Source organism: Coregonus clupeaformis, chromosome 25, assembly GCF_020615455.1.
Source record: "Coregonus clupeaformis isolate EN_2021a chromosome 25, ASM2061545v1, whole genome shotgun sequence".
Taxonomy (NCBI): Eukaryota; Metazoa; Chordata; class Actinopteri; order Salmoniformes; family Salmonidae; genus Coregonus; species Coregonus clupeaformis.
Genome location: NC_059216.1, coordinates 31,446,207 through 31,468,064, shown reverse-complemented (window position 1 = coordinate 31,468,064; position 21,858 = coordinate 31,446,207). Strand labels below are relative to the sequence as shown.

The following is a 21,858-nucleotide window of genomic DNA, read 5'->3' as shown; positions in this document are numbered from 1 at the left end:
CCTCCAGCATCTTCACAAGGTCCTTTGCTGTTGTTCTGGGATTGATTTGCACTTTTCACACCAAAGTAGGTAGGTAGGTAGATAGATAGGTAGATAGGTAGATGGATAGAAAAGCGTAATTCAGAGTACACAGACAAGATACTCCAATGCCCCATTGTGACATAGCTACTCGGCTCCACCGTCTGCAGGGGACGCACAGTCCAAATATTAACAAGATAGATTTATTTACAAAGATGCCATTAGTTAGAATCAAAATAAACAATGACAAAATAGCACATTATGGGGGATATTGTAAAGTAACACAACACCCATTTTCTCTGAATGAGACATTTGTCAAACATTTTCAGAACACAATGTTCTTGTCATGTATAAATGACAGATGTCCATTGAAGGATTCTGAAAAGTTTGACTTGGGTTGCATCCCGATTCTCCACCCTTCTCCCAAAGTGTTCACTTACACACTACAATTGTAATCATAGATTTAAAAGCAGTGGATTCATGTAAACATTGGCTGTAGGGAGTTTACCCCCTTGTTAAATCCATGACAGGCAAGTGCACACTTCGGGAAAAGGGTGGAGAATTGGGACTCACGTTGCTCTCAGGTAGTGATGTCATTGATGGAAGTGCTGCTGTTTTGACTCCTCCACTGTAGAACCTGATTGGAGAGTCTTTCCACCTCTGTCACCTGGGCTAGGAGCTGAGCTACGCAATTGTTCTGAGAAAGAGAGAGTACAATGCATAAAATTAACATGAACAATCATAGTACAGTATTAACAATAATATGGGACATTCTGGCTCAGACAATGCTTACTTACTTTACTTACTTATTAACATGAGCTAGTATAAATGTAACAAGGGGTAGGCTTGTAATATGGAGGATAAAAGGGGTCAAGAGGAAGATAAGAGGTTTTCTATTGTAAAAAAATGTAGCTACATGTATTCTACTGAACACAACCCATGGCAGAGTTTAGGACTTGCAATACATCTGGCCTGGGGATTTGATTGAAAGCACTCACCAGATTGCTCATGGAATCATCAATGGTGGGAATAGTACGAACAGTGTTCATCTTTGCCTCCAAGTTCTCAATGAAGTCCACCGCCATCCTCATGACCTCCACCACATATCTATAAAACAGGACCATCATTCCTCAGTTAACTGGGAGAATAACATTTAAAAAAGGTACACTCAGCAATATAACATCATCATACACATCAGGGCGCCATCCTATGTACAGAATTTAAGAATATTGTAAACACACACAGGAAAAATAAAAGGTCCCTCGCCTGTGAAGATCTGCCTCTATGGGCAGGTTAGTCTGACACAGTGGTTTCATCAGTCTTCGGCGCAGGCTTGCCTGTTCTCTCAGCACATCTTGCAGATGGGAGGTGAATTGCTGCAATGATGTAAACCTTTGACCTATAAGAAACAAATGTACTACTTTATTATTTGACTATTTCATATGTCTGGCTGTGTCCCTCCAAATAGTGTATGCATTAAACATGTTTGTATCTGAAAATGTTGCTACATACTACCTTTAGAATCTCAAGACACCACTATGCAAAAGTACAACATCCCCACTTACTCAAGTAAAATTTGTGAGTGACATCTGCGCTTTCTTTTTCCAACTTCAACAACTCCATTTCTAGATTGATCTAAAACAAATAGAACTAAGTTAGGTAAATGCATATCACTGCATCAGACAGGACAGGTGTCTGGCACCAAACCAGGGTTGTAGTCACTAGGCACCAAATGGAAGAAAACGGACTGGAACAGGGAGGGTCTACCTGAACATGTCCAATAAGAAACTTGTTTTCTTGCTAAACGTTTTGCTATCGTGTGCACTAATTAATACAACCCAAGAATACAGTGAGGGAAAAAAGTATTTGATCCCCTGCTGATTTTGTACGTTTGCCCACTGACAAAGAAATGATCAGTCTATAATTTCAATGGTAGGTTTATTTGAACAGTGAGAGACAGAATAACAACAAAAATATCCAGAAAAACGCATGTCAAAAATATTATAAATTGATTTGCATTTTAATGAGGGAAATAAGTATTTGACCCCCTCTCAATCAGAAAGATTTCTGGCTCCCAGGTGTCTTTTATACAGGTAACGAGCTGAGATTAGGAGCACACTCTTAAAGGGAGTGCTCCTAATCTCAGCTTGTTACCTGTATAAAAGACACCTGTCCACAGAAGCAATCAGATTCCAAACTCTCAACCATGGCCAAGATCAAAGAGCTCTCCAAGGATGTCAGGGACAAGATTGTAGACCTACACAAGGCTGGAACGGGCTACAAGACCATCGCCAAGCAGCTTGGTGAGAAGGTGACAACAGTTGGTGCGATTATTCGCAAATGGAAGAAACACAAAATAACTGTCAATCTCCCTCGGCCTGGGGCTCCATGCAAGATCTCACCTCGTGGAGTTGCAATGATCATGAGAACGGTGAGGAATCAGCCCAGAACTACACGGGAGGATCTTGTCAATGATCTCAAAGCAGCTGGGACCATAGTCACCAAGAAAACAATTGGTAACACACTACGTCGTGATGGACTGAAATCCTGCAGCGCACGCAAGGTCCCCCTGCTCAAGAAAGCACCTGTACAGGCCCGTCTGAAGTTTGCCAATGAGCATCTGAATGATTCAGAAGAGAACTGGGTGAAAGTGTTGTGGTCAGATGAGACCAAAATCGAGCTCTTTGGCATCAACTCAACTCGCCGTGTTTGGAGGAGGAGGAATGCTGCCTATGACCCCAAGAACACCATCCCCATCGTCAAACATGGAGGTGGAAACATTATGCTTTGGGGGTGTTTTTCTGCTAAGGGGACAGGACAACTTCACCGCATCAAAGGGATGATGGACAGGGCCATGTACCGTCAAATCTTGGGTGAGAACCTCCTTCCCTCAGCCAGGGCATTGAAAATGGGTCATGGATGGGTATTCCAGCATGACAATGACCCAAAACACACGGCCAAGGCAACAAAGGAGTTGCTCAAGAAGAAGCACATTAAGGTGCTGGAGTGGCCTAGCCAGTCTCCAGACCTTAATCCCATGGAAATTCTGTGGAGGGAGCTGAAGGTTCGAGTTACCAAACGTCAGCCTCGAAACCGAAACCTTAATGAATTGGAGAAGATCTGCAAAGAGGAGTGGGACAAAATCCCTCCTGAGATGTGTGCAAACCTGGTGGCCAACTACAAGAAACGTCTGACCTCTGTGATTGCCAACAAGGGTTTTGCCACCAAGTACTAAGTAATGTTTTCCAGAGGGGTCAAATACTTATTTCCCTCATTAAAATGCAAATCAATTCATAACATTTTTGACATGCGTTTTTCTGGATTTTTTTGTTGTTATTCTGTCTCTCACTGTTCAAATAAACCTACCATTAAAATTATAGACTGATCATGTCTTTGTCAGTGGGCAAACATACAAAATCAGCAGGGGATCAAATACTTTTTTCCCCTCACTGTACCTGTTGATAACTTTACCTTGTCAAGCTCCCGTTCCATAGTGATGTGCTGTTCAGCTTCCAGGAGATTTGGGGAAAATACATGGGGTTCTCTAGGGACAGTATCAACATCCTCCTGTAAGGAAAGAGACTCTGCTTAGTGTGGTGGCCTAGGATATCGGTAGAAAAGTAACTACAGTGCATTCGGAAAGTATTCAGACCCTTTCACCTTTTACAGATTTTGTTACACAATACCCCATAATGACAAAGCATAAACAGGTTTAAGATTTTTATTTACGTAAGTATTCAGACCCTTTACTCAGTATGACGCTACAAGCTTGGCACACCTGTATTTGGGGAGTTTCTCACATTCTTCTCTGCAGATCCTCTCAAGCTCTGTCAGGTTGGATGGGGAATGTCGCTGCACAGCTATTTTCAGGTCTCTCCAGAGATGTTCAATCGAGTTCAAGTCCGGGCTCTGGCTGGGCCACTCAAGGACATTCAGAGACTTGTCCCGAAGCCACTCCTGCGTTGTCTTGGCTGTGTGCTTAGGGTCACTGTCCTGTTGGAAGGTGAACCTTTGCCCCAGTCTGAGGTCCTGAGCGCTCTGGAGCAGGTTTTCATCAAGGATCTCTGTCTGTAATTTGCTACGTTCATCTTTCCCTCGATCCTGACTAATCTCTGTCGCTGCCGCTGAAAAACATCCCCACAACATGATGCTACCACCACCATGCTTCACCTTAGGGATGGTAAAAAAAAAATTGTATGTGGCCAGGTGATGAGCTGTGCCTGGTTTCCTCCAGACGTGACGCTTGGCATTCAGTTGGTAGAGCATAGCGCTCGCAACGCCAGGGTTGTGGTTTCGATTCCCACGGGGGGCCAGTATGAAAATGCATTCACTCACTAACTGTAAGTCGCTCTGGATAAGAGCGTCTGCTACGTGACTAAAATGTAAAGATTTCAATCTTGGTTTCATTAGACCTGAGAATCTTGTTTCTCATGGTCTGAGAGTCCTTTAGGTGCCTTTTGGCAAACTCCAAGCAGGCTGTCATGTGCCTCTTACTGAGGAGTGGCTTCCGTCTGGCAATTCTACCAAAGGCCTTATTGGTGGAGTGCTGCAGAGATGGTTGTCCTTCTAGAAGGTTCTCCCATCTCCACTGAGGAACTCTGGAGCTCTGTCAGAGTGACCATCAGGTTCTTGATCACCTCCATGACTAAAGCCCTTCTCGTCCAATTGCTCAGTTTGGTCGGGCGGCCAACTCTAGGAAGAGTCTTGGTGGTTCCAAACTTCTTCCATTTAAGAATGATGGAGGCCACTGTGTTCTTGGGGACCTTTAATGCTGCAGAAATGTTTTGGTACCCTTCCCCAGATCTGTGCCTCGACAAAATCCTGTCTCGGAGCTCTACGGACAATTAATTCAACCTCATGGCTTGGTTTTTCCTCTGACATGCACTGTCAACTGAAACATCTCAAGGATGATCAATGGAAACAGGATGCACCTGAGCTCAATTTCGAGTCTCATAGCAAAGGGTCTGAATACTTATGTAAATAAGGTACCTGTTCTATAATTTTTTATACATTTGCAGAAAAAATCAAAAAAACTGTTTTCGCTTTGTCATTGTGTGTAGATTGATGAGGAACATTTTAATTTAATCAATTTTAGAATAAGGCTGTAACGTAACAAAATGTAGAAAAAGCGAAGGGGTCTGAATACTTTCGGAATGCACTGTATACACTCTTCTTCAAGGGTACCCAAACAACCCTCCTAGAGATGGCAACCTTCTTGCATACTTTTGCTCCAAAAACACAATCTAATTAAGCAATAAGGATAGAGGAGGTGTTGGTATATGGCCAATATACCACAGCCAAGGGCTGCTCTTATGTACGACACTACGCGGAGTACCTGGATACAGCCCTTAGCCGTGGTATATTGGCAAATATACCACAAAGCCCAGAGTTGACTTATTGCTATTATAAACTGGTTACCAACACAATAAGAACAGTAAACAAGTAATTTTGCATCATACCCGTGGTATATTTAAATGTAAATGACGTAAATGTAATATTTAGGCAATAAGGCCCGAGGAGCTGTGGTATATGGCCAATATACCACGGCTAAGGGCTGTTCTTATGTACAATAACAAGGAATGCCTGGATACAGCCCTTAGCTGTGGTATATTGGCCATATACCACAAACCCCTGAGGTGCCTTATCACTATTATAAACTGGTTACCAACGTAATTAGACCAGTAAATAGTATTTTTTGTCATACACATGGTATATGGTCTGATATACCACGTCTTTCAGCCAATCAGCATTTAGCTCTCGAACCACCTGGTTTATAATCTCTGTTATACCACGGTGTAGGTGTGTTTTGCATCAGGTGAAAGTTGATTGCATTCGTTTTGGAACTGGGCGTGAGCCAAGTGACCTGTTCAAAGACCACAGCGAAGTCAGCTCTAAAACAAAAGTGACGTAGGAGCACGTGGAGTAATGAGTAGGATTCTGTGTTCACATGCAAAAGTGATTGCTTTTGATCAAACGCTTTATCTGCCATCCCAATGAAAACTAGATTTAAATTTGAACATATTTTATGGAAAATAAATGTATGTTTCTGAACGATGCACCGTGGTGCCGCAGCACAGATTACTGTTCGATTTGAGAAGGGCACTCCTCCCTCACCGCCTTTGCCCATTCACGCCATGGGCCATAGACCAGTGTGGCTCAGCATAACCGAATCTGCCCAACGTCTGATATACCACGTCTTTCAGCCAATCAGCATCCAGGACCCTAGCCAATTCTCGAACCATGATGCTCGACAAAGACGTGATTTTGAACGTATGGCTACTCGAGACTAACAGGACCCAAACTACCGGGGTTTATACTCGAAAACATAATTTTACTAGCTAGCTCACCATGACCTTGATTAACTGATTCAGTTGAGTTTCAAAAGGGATGGAGCAAAAAGTATGCATTCTCCAGCTCTCCAGAAATAGGGCTGGCCACTCCTGCTCGGCATGCACTCACCTGGGAAAGAACACCTGAGGCGACACACCTGGTCAAAAGACTTGCAACAGGCGTCACTGAATATGGAGCAATGACCCACGGATTCATTTGTAAGAGTGGTGGGGTCAACCTTGGAAAATGTGTAGCTGTAAAAAAGCAAAGATTCGTAGTCAATATAACAAGCATATCTTAGTTAGCTAATTTTAGCTATATTCTCTAGTGTTGGACGTAGCTTGTTAGCATGTCCAGTCCACACTCGGATTCGTAGAGCCAGGCTAGCTATGTTGTGCTAGCTACTGTACTGTTAGCTAACTGAGAAAGCGACGTTTGTCTACGTTAAGAAAGCAAACCTAATTTTACCACATTCCCACAACTACTAGTTTATTATATAGTTACCCATATACACCAACATATTTTACAGTGCAAGTCAATTTGTCTGACCAATTTTCGACAAATTATTTTTTCAAATTTACCCCGCCGATGTTGTTGTTCCTTTGGTGAAGAAATGACTTCCGGACTTCCGCTCTAAAGTTCCTGTAGTGATGTGCAGTTCGCGAACGATTCGTTCTTTTTGAACGACTCTTTTTACTGACGAGAGTCTTGATTCGTTTTTCTGAGTGACTCGTTCATATTAGTCGTTCGTTTGACCGCGCTCCTCCGGCTCAGTGGATCCAGAGACGTTCTCCGACCACCAACTAATTATCTGTCTGTCATATGCGTGTATGAAAATAGATAATGAGCATAGAGAAGGAAAATACATTATTGATGTATTAATTGATAGGGCATGGTGCAAGAGTGAATGCAATTAATTGATTATTGAACGTTATGATGGACACAGCCTCTGCTCAACAAACTCAAACTCGAGAACAAATCGTTGGAGGCCTGCAGTTCGCGAAAGACATTGCGCTGCTTTTTATTTTACCTTTATTTAACCAGGTAAGCCAGTTGAACAAGTTCTCATTTATCACCCTCACTGCAGTCAAGCAATGCATTCCGCCAAGAGTCGCTCACAATCTAGTCTGGTTGCGGCCACAACTAGACCTCGTTTCAAATGTGTCAAGACAATCTTATTTGTATGCCTAACAATTAACAAATGTACATGATTTACACACGTTTACAAGTCTGTCACAAATGACAGCTCCAATAAGCCACCTATGAAAGACATGTAAACGAGAGGCTTGTAGAATCATGCCTCTTTCGAGTTTTCAGTTCGCCAATAGGGGGTCCTGCGTGCTCTGGGCATAACTGACTCAAATGAACGAAATTAGTCGAAAGATTCGTTCTTTTGACTGAACGAGTCGAAAAGATCCTAACTTCCCATCACATTACTGCCATAACACAGAGCCGGCTCATTTGGCTCTGTTCACGTAAAAGAGCCGGCACATTTGGCTCCCAAAAAGCTATTCGTTCAAAATGCTTATAACAATTAGTGCTGAGCGATTAACCGAAATTTAGTTTTTTGGGGGGGTTATTAAACAACTCATTGACCGACTTCGGTTCAATTACTTGAATTCCATTTAGTTCGTTTTTTGTGTGAGCCCGACGCGACGTTTATCTAGAGAGAAATCAAATCATTCACAAGAGAAATCAAGTAAATAACTATGTGGGACGCTGGGCTGAAGGTAGTTCTAGTTTTCATTAAGCAAATATTAAACTTAGTTTAGCGCAGAAACGTGGTAATTAAGCACTATGACCATAATCCATTGCGCCATTTTTTCCCGGCTCAAGAGACTAAGACGACGCGAAGCGAGAGGTTTCACTTTCGCCAAAATCTATCCAAAATAAACCCCTATGGGTTTATTTTGGACCTGAGCTTGTCGCCTGCCTTCCCACTTTTGGGACAACGACTCCCATTGTTAGGATATAGACATGAGCATCTCGTCATTGTATACAGATCTCTGGACGGATACACTTTCACACCTGCTACATTGGGTTAGATACACACAGACCGCATGAGAGGTGAATTTATCCTACACAACACAACGACAAGACAGTTCGTGAAAGTATACCTTATCTACTTTGAAGAACTAGTCAAATGATTTCGCCCGACAGTTCTACAGGACAATAGGCAGGCAGGCAGGCAGGCTAGCTAAATAGGATGACTAAAGACAGTACTGTATAGGGAACACATACCGTTGGATTGCCTGACTGCTACTGCCTAAAGTGATATGATTACTTTAAGGAATTAAAAAAATAACTAAGTAATATACACAACATATTTTATTATTTCATGTTTACCCAATGTCTACCCAATGTGTACCTGATAGAGAATGGAATATTTTCAATGTTTTGGCAATGAATGTTCACTATTTTGGGTTTAGAAATTTCAATTAAAAAGCTCTAAAATCATTGTAACCTCATTATTATATAAAATACTCAAACCGAAATCCGAAACGGATATTTTTTTTAAATAGTCAAATACAAACCGACGTAAAAAACACTAATCCCTCAGCAATATTAAAATCGACCTAGAAGTTCTAAAACCATGAAAAAAATGCAAATATCCAATGTAAAGGCTAAAGGGTAGGCTACCATTATTTCAGATCGTGAAATTCGCGTTCAATACTTTTTTTACTGACCAGATTATTAGAAGAACAAACAATTACGCGCTACAGAAAAATCAGCGTGGGCCAGATTGCCGCTCTCCCCACGATTTATTTTTTATGCAATGAGGATTCACCCTCTCTAGAGAATTATTTTGTAATTTATCTGCAGAAACACCTTTTTAGTAGCAGTATGCAAATCAGGGAGCCAAATGAACGGCTCTTTCACCGATGCGATTCGGTTCATCAAAAAGATCCGTTCAAAGAGAGCCGTTCGCGAACGACCCATCACTACTACAAACTGCTAGCCTCTCAGCGACATGTTTGTTGTTGTTCGAGAAACAGGATTAGCTACAGTATGTCCTAGGCGAGTAGCTAATTGTTTAGGTTTGACTAGTCCAACAATCCCCATAGTTATATTTTACTAATATGTTAGTTCATGTTACCATTAGCAGACACGTAATGCACGAGGAGGACTTAAAATCAGCTCGCAAGGTAAGTAACGTTGTTATCTAACTAAACAAATCCCAGTTGGTCTAACTCGCTAGCTATGCTAACAGTATCCTCTAAATATTTACCATCATTTGGGATAATTGTATTTGAAAGTACAGATATATATTACCCTTTGCTGCTAATAGACAAAGTACTCCCTAAGTCAATAATATGCATGAATGTCTCAAAGCTTGCCTCAGACAGTAACGTTAAGTAGTAAGATGGCTAGCTACTGCTGCAAGCTAACTTCTTACATCTGACCTCATGATCCTTCTTTCCTTGCTTGTCAGCTAATGCCTAAACGCCTACAGCCGTGACTGATTTTGTGTTCATGATCTCTTTCAGGGGCCACACTGAAAACCAAGTAGCGGGCAGACCCACAGTATCTGGCACCACCATCACAGTAATAGGCTAGCTGATTACAAGTGTGTGACTGATTGTCAAGTTGAAGACCATCACTTAGAAGGACTGCATCAGCGGGTAACTACAACAAAGATGGGGAACAATGCAATCAAAGCCCATCTGGAAAACTCACAGAAGACTGGGATCTTTCAGCTGACAGGGAAAGGTCTTCCCGAGGTAAGTCATACACACACAGTGTCCATCCTATAGTCTGCTTGTTAAAATGTCCGCACTCCACAACAGCCTTTTAACTGGTGCTTTGTTTATTTAGCTGAATTCAATTCAGTTGTGGTTATTGTCTTGGACGGTTTGTATGTATGTATTTTTTGCCACTAATGTATTTCAGTTCCCTGAGGAGCTCCAGAGGTTGACTGGAAACCTACGGACTGTAGATCTGTCCTCCAACAAGATTGAAGTGCTACCTGCTGCCATAGGAAACTTCCTTCAGATGAAGAGTCTGACTTTAAACTGTAATAAACTCAGTAAGTGGTTGTTGCATCCTCAACGTTACCGTCTTCACACTACAGCATCCGTTGACAAATTCTTGAAACTTTGCTTTCACTGAATAATGAATGCCCGTTACGTGCATTGATTATTGATGTGCATTCATCTGCTTCAATCAATCTCTTTAGCTAGGCTATACATTAAGTGTGTGTTTGTTTTTGTGGGTACACAGCAAGTCTCCCAGATGAAATTGGAAAGCTGAAGAAACTAGAGACTCTCTTGCTGAACGGGAACCACCTGACGCAGCTCCCTAGCACTGTAGGACAGTTGAAAGCGTTGCGCACCCTCAGCCTGTCAGGGAACAAATTCCGGGAGTTTCCTGCCGGCCTTGGCTCCCTACGACACCTGGACGTCCTGGACCTGTCTAAGAACCACATCCAGGCTGTGCCTGCTGAGGTGGCGTCCTTGCAGGCCATTGAGATCAATCTCAACCAGAACCAGGTAATCGGGTGTTTATTGGTGCATCTCAAATGGCACCCTATTCCCCATACATTTACATTTTAGTCATTTGCATTCATCTTAAGAAAACCAAATATCTCCGTCATAGTAAGTACATTTTCCCTCAATTAAGTAGCTATCAGCAAAGTCAGTGCTAGTACGGGGGAAAAGAGTCAAGTGCGAGTGTTAGTTCACGAAAGGAGATGAGGGGTGCTGTGAAATTATTTAATACGCTCTTTGAAGAGGTAGGGTTTCATATGTTTTTGGAAGATGGGCAGGGACTCCGCTGTCCTAGCTTCAGGAAGTTGGTTCCACCATTGGGGTGCCAGGACAGAGAAGAGCTTTGGCTGAGCAGGAGCTACCCTCCCGTAGGGGTTGGAGGGCCAAGAGACCTGAGGTGGCAGAACGGAGTGCTCGGGTTGGGGTGTAGGGTTTGAGCATAGCCTGAAGGTAGGGAGGGGCTGTTCCTCTTGCTGCTCCGTAGGCAATTACCATGGTCTTGTAGTGGATGCGAGCTTCGACTGGAAGCCAGTGGAGTGTGCGGAGGAGTGGGGTGACATGGGAGAACTTGGGAAGGTTGAACACCAGGCGGGTTGCGGCGTTCTGGATAAGTTGCAGGGGTTTGATAGGACAAGCGGGGAGCCCAGCCAACAGCGAGTTGCCTTAGTCCAGACGGGAGATGACGAGTGCCTGGATTAGGACCTGCGCCGCTTCCTGTGTGAGGTAGGGTTATACTCTACGGATGTTGTCGAGCATGAACCTGCAGGAGCGAGTTACTGCTTTGATGTTTGCAGAGAACGACAGGGTGTTGTCCAGGGTCACGCCAAGGTTATTTGCACTCTGGGAGGGGTGCAGCGTGGAGTTGTCAACCGTGATGGAGAAGTCTTGGAGCGGGCAGGCCTTCCCCGGGAGGAAGAGCAGCAGCTCCGTCTTGTTGAGCTTGAGGTGGTGGGCCCAACATCGAAGATAAGTTATCTGCCAGGCACGCAGAGATGCGTGTCGCCACCTGGGTGTCAGAAGCGGGAAGGAGAAAAGTAGTTGTGTCATCTGCATAGCAATGATAAGAGGGACCATATGAGGATATGATGGAGCAGAGTGACTTGGTGTATAGAGAGAAGAGGAGAGGGCCTAGAACCGATTCCTGGAGGACACCAGTAGTGAGAGAACGTTGTGCAGACAGATCCTCTCCATGTCACCTGGTAGGTGCGGCCTGCCAGGTAGGATTTAATCCAAGAGTGTGCAGAGCCTGAGACGCCCAGCCCTGAGAGGGTGGAGATGAGGATCTGATGGTTCACAGTATCCGCTTTGGCAGTGCGAAGAGCCTCCGTGACCTGGAGGAGTGCAGTCTCGGTTGAGTTACCCATCTTGAAGCCTGACTGGTTAGGGTCAAGAAGATAGTTCTGAGAGAGATAACGAGAGTGTTTATCAGAGATGGCACGCTCAAGCGTGTTGGAAAAATAAGGAAGAAGTGATACCGGTCTGTAGTTTTTGATGTCAGAGGGGTCAAGGGTTTGTTTCTTGAGGAAGGGAGTGATTCTGAAGTCAGAGGGGACGCACGCAGCCAGTGGTCAGGAATGGGAGAAGGTCTCCAGAGATGGTCTGGAGGAGGGGATGAGGCCAAGTGGGCAGGTTGTCGGGCGGCCGGACCTCACTAGTCGCAGGATTTCATCTGGAGAAAGAGATCAAGGCATAGGGTTCTGTGTGAGTGGGACCAGTGGACTCAATAGGCTGAGTGAAAGAGGAGAGGATGTCGTCTACCTACTTTTCAAAGTGGTTGACAAAGTAGTCCGCAGAGAGGGAGGGGGTGGAGGATTAAGGAGGGAGGAGAAGGTGGAAAAGAGTTTCCTAGGGTTAGAGGCAGAAGCTTGACATTTTGAGTGATGGAAAGGGGCTTTAGCAGCGGATACATATAGTGCACCAATTTTAACCAGGGATCTATTCTAGAATCGAATCTATATAAATCTACACTGAACAAAAATATAAACACAACCATTTCAAAGATTTTACTGAGTTACAGTTCATATAAGGAAATCAGTCAATTGAAACATGACTGTGAATACAAATATGCATCTGTTGGTCACAGATACCTTTAAAAAAAGGTAGGGGCGTGGATCAGAAAACCAGTCAGTATCTGGTGTGACCACCATTTGCCTCATGCAGCAAAAATCCCGCTCGTCTTCAATGGCTGTGCGAAGTTGCTGGATATTAGCGGGAACTGGAACACGCTGACGTACACGTCGATCCAGAGCATCCCATACATGCTCAATGGGTGACATGTCTGGTGAGTATGCAGGCCATGGAAGAACTGGGACATTTTCAGCTTCCAGGAATTGTGTACAGATCCTTGCGACATGGGGCCGTGCATTTTCATGCTGAAACATGAGGTGATGGCGACGGATCAATGGCACGACAATGGGCCTCAGGATCTCATAACAGTATCTCTGTGCATTCAAATTGTTATTGATAAAATGCAATTGTTCGTTGTCCGTAGCTTATGCCTGCCCAAACCATAACCCCATCCCACCATGGGGCACTCTGTTCACAACATTGACATCAGCAAACCGCTCATCCAAACAACGCCACACACGCCGTGAAGAGCACACTTCTTCAGTGTGCCAGTGGCCGTCGAAGATTAACATTTGCCCACGGAAGTCGGTTATGACGTCGGACTGCAGTCAGGTCTAAACCTTGGTGAGGACGACGAGCACACAGATGACTGTTTCTGACAGTTTGTGCAGAAATTCTTCGGTTGTTCAAACCACAGTTTCATCAGCAGTCCGGGTGGCTGGTCTCAGACGATCCCGCAGGTGAAGACGCCGGATGTGGAGGTCCTGGGCTGGCGTGGTTACACGTGGTCTGTGGTTGTGCGGCTGGTTGGACGTACTGCCAAATTCTCTAAAACAATGTTGGAGGCGGCTTATGGTAGAGAAATGAACATTCAATTCTCTGGCAACAGCTCTGGTGGACATTCCTGCAGTCAGCATGCCAATTACACGCTCCCTCAACTTGAAACATCTTTGGCGTTGTGTGACAAAACTGCACATTTTAGTGACCTTTTATTGTCCCCAGCACAAGGTGTACCTGTGTAATGATCATGCTGTTTAATCAGCTTCTTGATATGCCACACCTGTCAGGTGGATGGATTATCTTGGCAAAGGAGAAATGCCCACTAACAGGGATGTAAACACGTGTGCACAAAATGAGAGAAATAAGCTTTTCGTGCGTATGAAACATTTTGGGGATCTTTAATTTCAGCTCATGAAACATGGGACCAACACTTTACATGTTGCGTTTTATATTTTTGTTCAGTGTATATAAATGATTATCCCAGATTTCAGTGGTGTCTGCGGAGGTGTCCACCTGCCAGAGGCTGAAGGTGCTGAGACTGGAGGAGAACTGTCTGGAGCTTGCCTCCATCCCCGTGTCCATCCTCACCAACTCCCAGGTGTCCCTGCTCTCTGTGGAGGGCAACCTGTTTGAGGTGAAGAATATGCGGGACCTGCAAGGGTATGAGAAGGTGAGTCGTGAAACAGAAACAGCTCGTTGCCAAATGAACGGTCAAGGTTAAAGCAAAGAACAGTCAAGATGCTGCACTAGGCTGTCTTAATATCTATTGTAAACAAAACAGCTCATGCATTTCAAACTCATCGGTTTGAAATATCTTTCCTCCCCATTGTTGACGTAATTTTTTTGTGAGCAGCGTAGAAACAAAATACTGTTTCCCAAGAGTGGTGGGCTAGCTCAACAATAATGGGATTTCCTGTTCAACGTAAGGAGGATCAACTAAAGAAAGTTGTGGCTCAGACAGCTCTGGTATTCTTTTTCAGTCATAATCCCTGCACTTGACATAGTCTGTGGTCAAATGTAGCCCCAACCACTAAATATGACCACCTGCCTATTATAATATTCAAAACTTAGACCACCATTCAGTTCTTACTCAAAGGGCTTATCTCATAGTTGTCATTTTATCCGTGGTGTCCCAGCCTCAGATGTGCCTATTGTTGATCTAATTTGTTGTTTACCCCACAGTACATGGAGCGCTTCACTGCAACCAAGAAGAAATTTGCCTGATCAATAGAAAGAGAGCATCCCGATGAGTCCAGCTTGTGAACTACCCTCAAGCACCCTCTCTGAATGGTTGTGGCTTACCACAGTAAATATGGCTTCTGCACTGCTGCGGCAACAGGTAACAACAAAGGAGAAGGACCACCATAGAGAAGGAGGACTGATCGAGAGCATGCTACAGAACTGTGAATGAAAGCAACAGGACACCATTGATGGTTACAGAGAACTACGTGAACGATGGACAGTGCACTCACTTTTATGATATTCATAAATTGCATCTTGAATACTTAGCTACTAATTTCTGACCAAAATGTTGTCTTTAGTTATTAACCAAAGCAGGTTATGCTTAAATAGTACAGTGGGCTAAAATGGTCTATACTGGCTTTTAATTGCCTCTAAACTATTACACACACACTACAATAGCTGCAGAAGGCAAACTCCTCTGCTTAGTATCGAGCAGTGTAGATTGTCCAAGTGTTAACTGTTTTGCCTGTCAGAGATGGTACCTGTGCCGGTGGGCAGCAAGCGAATTAAAGCTGTAGTACAGAGTCACAGAATGTCAAAGCAGTGACAGTTGCTCTACATAGACCCAGAATGAGAGAACTCCTTTATGCACAGAGGCTTGCTTACTCTGTGGATCTGGAATGGGCAGTCATATTTTCTGGTGCTAGGGTCCTGGCCATTTATTTTCAGTTGAAGAAGGCTCCGCATCTGCAAGCCGTGCATAACGCCCTGGACCAGAGCTTATTTTTCTGGTGCTGGGAAAGAATGAAGAAAAGCACAGCGGTAATGTAAACCAACCCATTCGACTCTTAGCATGCATACTCTTTATATTATTATGAAATGCTTGGTAGTCTTATTTGGACTTGATTTGTATTATTTATTATCTTCAGTTGGTCTGTTGAACACTTCCTCACTATTTTAGTATTTTAACTCTGTAAATCAATTGTCTACATTTTTAAAGAAGTGTGATTATATAAGATAAAAACCACAAAATGACCAACTCCACTTTTCTAATTTTTACCCTTAAAGAAGTGTTAATGGATCCTCTTCACATTATTTCGTCTGACAAGGGCCTCTGCACCTCAACCTGTATTACTAGATTGACGACAACCTCAGAGGATCATTCATATCCGTTTCCTAATCAGTGTTGCTGATCAATGGTGCACTTTCTATGAAAGTATGAGTTGCAACAGGCTGTCATTAACAAGAATTGTAACTTGTATGTAAGAGAATTGTAACAGAATACTCTCCCATGAGTTGTCAATGTACTGTACTAACAGATTTATGTAGAATTACCCAACTTTAATGTTTCATTTTACAGCTTTTATTATTTAATGTTCCTATTTAATATTTTAATTGAGTTTTTTTTCCTTAAATCGGATTCCATTTTGTTGCCATCCAAGCTTTATTCAGGAGTGTACAGTTTTCAGACCACTTCACATCAGATTGTCAAATAACCTTATTTTTGTGTACTACATGCAGTAACCTAATATACCCTGCATCTCATCACACATTTTCCCATTAAATATAATAATTACAATTGCCTGTCTCTGTAGGTTCATTAGGTGTTACACGAACAGATTTTGATACTTTGTTTTATATCACGTTACTGAGAATCGTATTTCCCGCGCTCTCTCACTAGGCGGCAGTCATGCACATTGACGTTCCTCAGGAGACTGAGCGCTTCATCCAGGGGCGTATTCATTATGATAATTCTGTTGCAAAACGTTTCTTAAACGGAAGCAAACGGGGCGGAACCTATCTGAATTTGTCCAATGGAAACTCGTTTTCTGGTTGGAGTAAATAATTAGTGTTGCAGAACTGGCATAATGAATACACCCCTGTTGTAGTAAGGGGCTAGAAAAATGTGTAAATCAGCCTAGACAGATACCACGTCAACTTATCTAAAGAACTGTGGCCGGTTACGTAATGAGGGGAAAGAAAACAACATATACCTTGTTTATCGTCCCGGACAGGAATTTACTGGTATTTCGGTCTCGGTGAATTATATCAGCGCCGCTGGGTGAATTGTTCCCGATAAATCTCAAAGTATTTCCTTTCTAGTTCGGAAAAGTACTTTGGAGCCACGGCCCGAAGGGACATGTAGCTCAGGTCATCGACTGTTAAAAACTTGGGAATTCGTATATTTGTGGAAAAGAGGCTCAAACTGTGAACCAGATGTTGAAAAGATGACCATTTATCTTTGGATCATACTCTTCTTGGCACAAAGTAGTAGAGCAATCCATGGTAAGTTTGAGCAATTATCACTAGACTGCACGGCTACGTCTCATGAATTTCTAATTAGGCTATACTGTTGAACTCCGTTTGGCGGAATGCGTTTGTTCAGCGTTTGTTTGTCAACACCGATCGATGTTATTTCAGGGGTTGATAGTCCAAAACAAGGGACCAACACCACCGCTTAGGTGTTCTGCACACAATTGAGTGTTCTCTCTCCAAAAGTTACAGTAGGACTCCCTATCAAGACCTGGGTCAAATACATTCTGACAAATACTTAAGTATTTGAGGTGTTTAATTTATTTTGGGGTTTGCCGTTTTGGGCCTATTCCATTGGCTCCAAGTATTTAAAAGGATACTATTTTTACATAGGCCTACAGCAAGGATCATCAACTAGATTCAGCCGCTGACAGAACATAATTATAAATTATTTGTAGACTCCAAAAAGCCCAAACATATATAATGTTTGACTGAAACATAATAATGTCAAACCTTCCTTACATTTGTATACGATTACGTGTCTATCTATTATGCGTGGGAATACTTGGGAACAGATTAATGAAATTAAAAGGGCTTGGAGTGGATTTCCTGGTGTTTTTACAGACGTAAAAATGTATGCACACACGACTGTAAGTCGCTTTGGATAAAAGTGTCGTATTGTTATTATTGTTATTATTATTACTTTTATGTCCAACAATGAAAAAAAATGTTTTTTGCTCAGAAAACTTGGTGGGCCAAATAAAACCACTTCTCTGCTGATCCTCTCAAGCTCTGTCAGGTTGGATGGGGAGCGTTACTGCACAGGTATTTTCAGGTCTCTCCAGAGATGTTAGATTGGGTTCAAATCCGGGCTCTGGCTGGGCCACTCAAGGACATTCAGGGACTTGTCCCGAAGCCACTCCTGCGTTGTCTTGGCTGTGTGCTTAGGGTCGTTGTCCTGTTGGAAGGTGAACCGTCGCCCCAGTCTGAGGTCCTGAGCACTCTGGAGCAGGTTTTCATCAAGGATCTCTGTCTGTACTTTGCTCCGTTCATCTTTCCCTCGATCCTGACTAGTCTCCCAGTCCCTACTGATGAAAAACATCCCCACAGCATGATGCTGCCACCACCATGCTTCACCGTAGGGATGGTGCCAGGTTTCCTCCAGATGTGACGCTTGGCATTCAGGCCAACGAGTTCAATCTTGGTTTCATCAGACCAGAGAATGTTGTTTCTCATGGTCTGAGAGTCCTTAAGGTGCCTTTTGTCAAATTCCAAGCAGGCTGTCATGTGCCTTTTACTGAGGAGTGGCTTCCGTCTGGCCACTCTACCATAAAGGCCTGATTGGTGGAGTGCTGCAGAGATGGTTGTCCTTCTGGAAGGTTCTCCCATCTCCACAGAGGAACTCTGGAGTGCTGTCAGAGTGACCATTGGGTTCTTGTTCACCTCCCTGACCAAGGCCCTTCTCCCCCGATTGCTCAGTTTGGCTGGGCGGCCAGCTCTAGGAATAGTCTTGGTGGTTCTAAACTTCTTCCATTTAAGAACGTTGGAGGCCACTGTGTTCTTGGGGATCTTCAATGCTGCAGAAATGTTTTGGTACCCTTCCCCAGATCTGTGCCTCCACACAATCCTGTCTCGGCGCTCTACGGACAATTCCTTCAACCTCATTGCTTTGTTTTTGCTCTGACATGCACTTTCAACTGTGGGACCTTTATTTAGACAGGTGTTCCTTTCCAAATCATGTCCAATGAATTGAATTTGCCACAGGTGGACTCTAATCAAGTTGTGGAAACATCTCAAGGATGATCAATGGAAAAACAGGATGCACATGAGCTCAATTTCGAGTCTCATAGCAAAGGGTCTGAATACTTATGTAAATATGGAATTAATTTTTTTCCTTTTTAATACATTACAAAAACCTGTTTTCACTTTGTCATTATGGGGTATTGTGTAGATTGATGAGGATTTTTATTTATTTAATCAATTTTAGAATAAGGCTGTAACGTAACAAAATGTGGAAAAAGGGAAGGGGTCTGAATACTTTCCGAATGCACTGCATATTTAGTATAGGATACATTTTCTGCCATCTGTAAGTTTAAGAAACATTTCCTTTTGCCTTAATTCCTTTAACAAAAACCCACATCTTTAAGATATTTTATAATGAAAGTTCACAGAAGTAACCAGTAAAGGTAGACCTATCACTTAGTTATAGTGCTTTTACTGATATCAATTTTGTTTATGATTTTTGTGTAACAGAATTTCCCAAAAATTGGTAACGAGGAAATGGTCACTGAGGAAATGTTGGGAGTCTACTGTTGATGATACTTATAGGATTTTTCAGAGGTTGCTGTTGACGCAGATTCCACAGTAATTATTGGGGTCAAATTTGTCTTCACTTTTGTGGATTGGGGTGATCAGTCCTTGGTTCCAAATATTGGGGAAGATGCCAGAGCTGGGGATGATGTTAAAGAGTTTCAGTATAGACAATTGGAATTTGTGGTCTGTATGTTTTATCATTTCATTTAGGATACCACCAACACCACAGGCCTTTTTGGGTTGTATTTTGTCCTGTAGTTGGAGAATCCAGTGGGTTCTGGTAATCTTTAATAGCTGTTTCTATGATTTGTAGTTAATCATGTATATGTTTTTGCTGTTTTTCTTTGTTATGGAGACAAAAAGATTTGAGAAGTGGTTTATCCATACATCTCTATTTTGGATAGGTAGCTCTTTGTGTTGTTGTTCAGTGTGTGCCAATTTTCCCAGAAGTGGTTAGATTCTTTAACTACGCTGATTTTTGACGTCTTCTTCCTTCTTTCTTAGTGTATTTCTTTTTTGTTTTAGTGTTTCACCAGGCCCAGGTTTTCTGTGTTTTTGGTTGGATATGTTTCTCAATTTCTTTCTTAGGGTTTTGCATTCTTCATCAAACCATTTGTCATTGTTGTTAATTTTCTTAGGTTGTCTGCTTGACATTTACATTTGATAGGGAAGTTGAAAGGTTAAATATACAGTTTAGGCTTTCTACTGCCAAGTTTACACCTTCACTATTGCAGTAAAATGTTTTGTCCAGGAACTTGTCTATATGGGATTGGATTTGTTGTTGCCCAATTGTTTTTTGTGAGGTCTCTACACTACTTTCCTTCCAGCTATAGTGTTTCTTAATAGGACGTCAATGTTTCACAAGTTTGGACAGCACAGTACAGTACAGAAAAGTTTAGTATAGTACAGTAAAGAAAAGTAGAGTATAGTCCTGTACAGTGGAGTTCAGTAGAGCACACTAGAGTACACTATAATATACTGAACTATACTCTACTTGACTATACTCTACTGCACTGAACTATACTATACTCTACTGAGCTCTACTGTGCTGTACTTTGATGTAACAACTTGTGAAACATAAACATCTATGATTGGTTCAGATTTGGTCCGGACCAACCAATTTTGGTATTGTTTGGTGGCGGAGCTCATTAAAATAATAGCCAGTGTGTAGAATAATACCCAAATATGCAAAATAAGATATTGCATATTTCTACCTTTTTGTGTACCTATTTAGGATACATTACCATGAAGAAAATGACATTCATATCCATAATTATGCATTTATGTGTAGCATAGATCAGGGACCCATGATGCAATTCCGTAAAGGCAATTATTTTACCAGGTGTAAATCCACTTCACTTACTGTTCAATAACCAAAATATATTTTTCTAACTCAGGCTGTCATGTCATAGCTGACACCCCATTATTTCTGCAGACATCTTCAAATCTTAATTCGGAGGAGCTATTTAACAGAGTTTTTGGAAAATGTGGTCACATAAAAAACATTTTGTAGGCTACCTTTTGAGGGGTATCTAGCCAGCTTTCCTGTAATGCTCACTACTGCATGTGTGTTGGAGTCTAACGTAGCCTTAGATCCCATCCATTATCTTTTCTTCCACATCATGTCATTTAGAGTAGTGAAGGACCCCTAGTGAAGAAGAAAGGACCACAATGAACTCTGGTGTCTCCTGACCTTTGACTTCTAGGACTCCTGTTCACCAAGAACCCCACCAACCTCACGGTAACCCAGGGCAACATGGCTCGCCTGGGTTGTTCCATCGAGGGCCTGAGTGAGCCGGAGATCGTGTGGATGAAGGACGGAGAGAAGCTGTACAGCACAGACCAGATGTACATCACCGTGGAGCAACACCACTGGGAGACCTTCCACAGGTCAGCGCTTTGGTTCAGTCTCCTACTGTGAGACCTTTATTGTGAGAACATAATGTGGGACTTTTATTTTGTTATCAGTCACTCCGGCTTTTGGGGGGAAGAGCAAGGGTTGATGAGTAATGCTTCAGTTTAGATTTTCTCCCAGTGTCCATGGTCATTCTTATCACCATCCTTACACTACCATTGTTTAGACGGGTACAGATAAGGTACTCTACTCCATCTGACAGAACTAAGCACAGAGAGCAATTGGATTTCACAATGCTGAATTCAATCTATTTCACCAGAAATCATTGGGAGGCTGTTTTGCAAATCATCATCCTTATCGCAAGCAAACTAACCTTTACTTGAAGTGTTGCAAAGCACTGAGCTCACTCACCATCACCAGATGGAGCTATCCTGGCAGTTAGTTGAAACATCAGAGAAAGTGCTTCTAAGTTTAATCATAAAGCTGGTCAAATAACATTAATTGTAGCTTAAAGCATTGTTTTTTATCCTTCAAAAGTCTTCGCTCTTGTGTGAATTCAATAACGTTGTCAGT

The 21,858-nt window shown here is 42.7% G+C and overlaps 3 protein-coding genes across 7 annotated transcripts in view; 2 read left to right on the top strand and 1 right to left on the bottom strand.

Moving 5' to 3' along the window:
• Window positions 1-205: 205 nt before the first annotated feature.
• On the bottom strand, window positions 206-17,035 carry LOC121539543 (HAUS augmin-like complex subunit 2). Of its 4 annotated transcripts, XM_041848115.2 has the most exons (8): window positions 16,859-17,035; window positions 15,531-15,658; window positions 6,478-6,602; window positions 3,490-3,585; window positions 1,584-1,653; window positions 1,285-1,417; window positions 1,017-1,125; window positions 206-715 (listed from the first exon to the last, which is right to left on the bottom strand). In XM_041848115.2, exons 3-8 carry the CDS (start codon window positions 6,562-6,564, stop codon window positions 599-601), a joined length of 612 nt encoding a protein of 203 aa, XP_041704049.1. In that variant the 5' UTR covers window positions 6,565-6,602; window positions 15,531-15,658; window positions 16,859-17,035; the 3' UTR covers window positions 206-598. The 4 variants fall into 4 exon arrangements, with proteins under 4 accessions (XP_041704049.1, XP_041704048.1, XP_041704047.1 ...); XM_041848114.1 differs by lacking the exon at window positions 16,859-17,035 and having other exon boundaries at window positions 15,531-16,437; XM_041848113.1 differs by lacking the exons at window positions 15,531-15,658; window positions 16,859-17,035 and adding an exon at window positions 6,930-7,026.
• LOC121539542 (leucine-rich repeat-containing protein 57) lies at window positions 7,306-15,018 on the top strand. Of its 2 annotated transcripts, none has more exons than XM_041848111.2 (6): window positions 7,306-7,392; window positions 9,837-10,070; window positions 10,240-10,375; window positions 10,570-10,838; window positions 14,167-14,352; window positions 14,865-15,018. In XM_041848111.2, exons 2-6 carry the CDS (start codon window positions 9,987-9,989, stop codon window positions 14,904-14,906), a joined length of 717 nt encoding a protein of 238 aa, XP_041704045.1. In that variant the 5' UTR covers window positions 7,306-7,392; window positions 9,837-9,986; the 3' UTR covers window positions 14,907-15,018. The 2 variants fall into 2 exon arrangements, with proteins under 2 accessions (XP_041704045.1, XP_041704044.1); XM_041848110.2 differs by lacking the exon at window positions 7,306-7,392 and adding an exon at window positions 8,566-9,494.
• A 34-nt stretch (window positions 17,036-17,069) lies between the features above and the next one.
• tyro3 (TYRO3 protein tyrosine kinase) overlaps window positions 17,070-21,858 on the top strand; it is a 28,599-nt gene continuing 23,810 nt past the window's right edge. Inside the window, exons 1-2 of the mRNA XM_041848109.1 lie at window positions 17,070-17,150; window positions 21,137-21,320. Coding sequence (XP_041704043.1) covers window positions 17,093-17,150; window positions 21,137-21,320 — 242 coding nt within the window. The 5' untranslated portion in view covers window positions 17,070-17,092. The remainder of the gene's footprint in view (window positions 17,151-21,136; window positions 21,321-21,858) is intronic.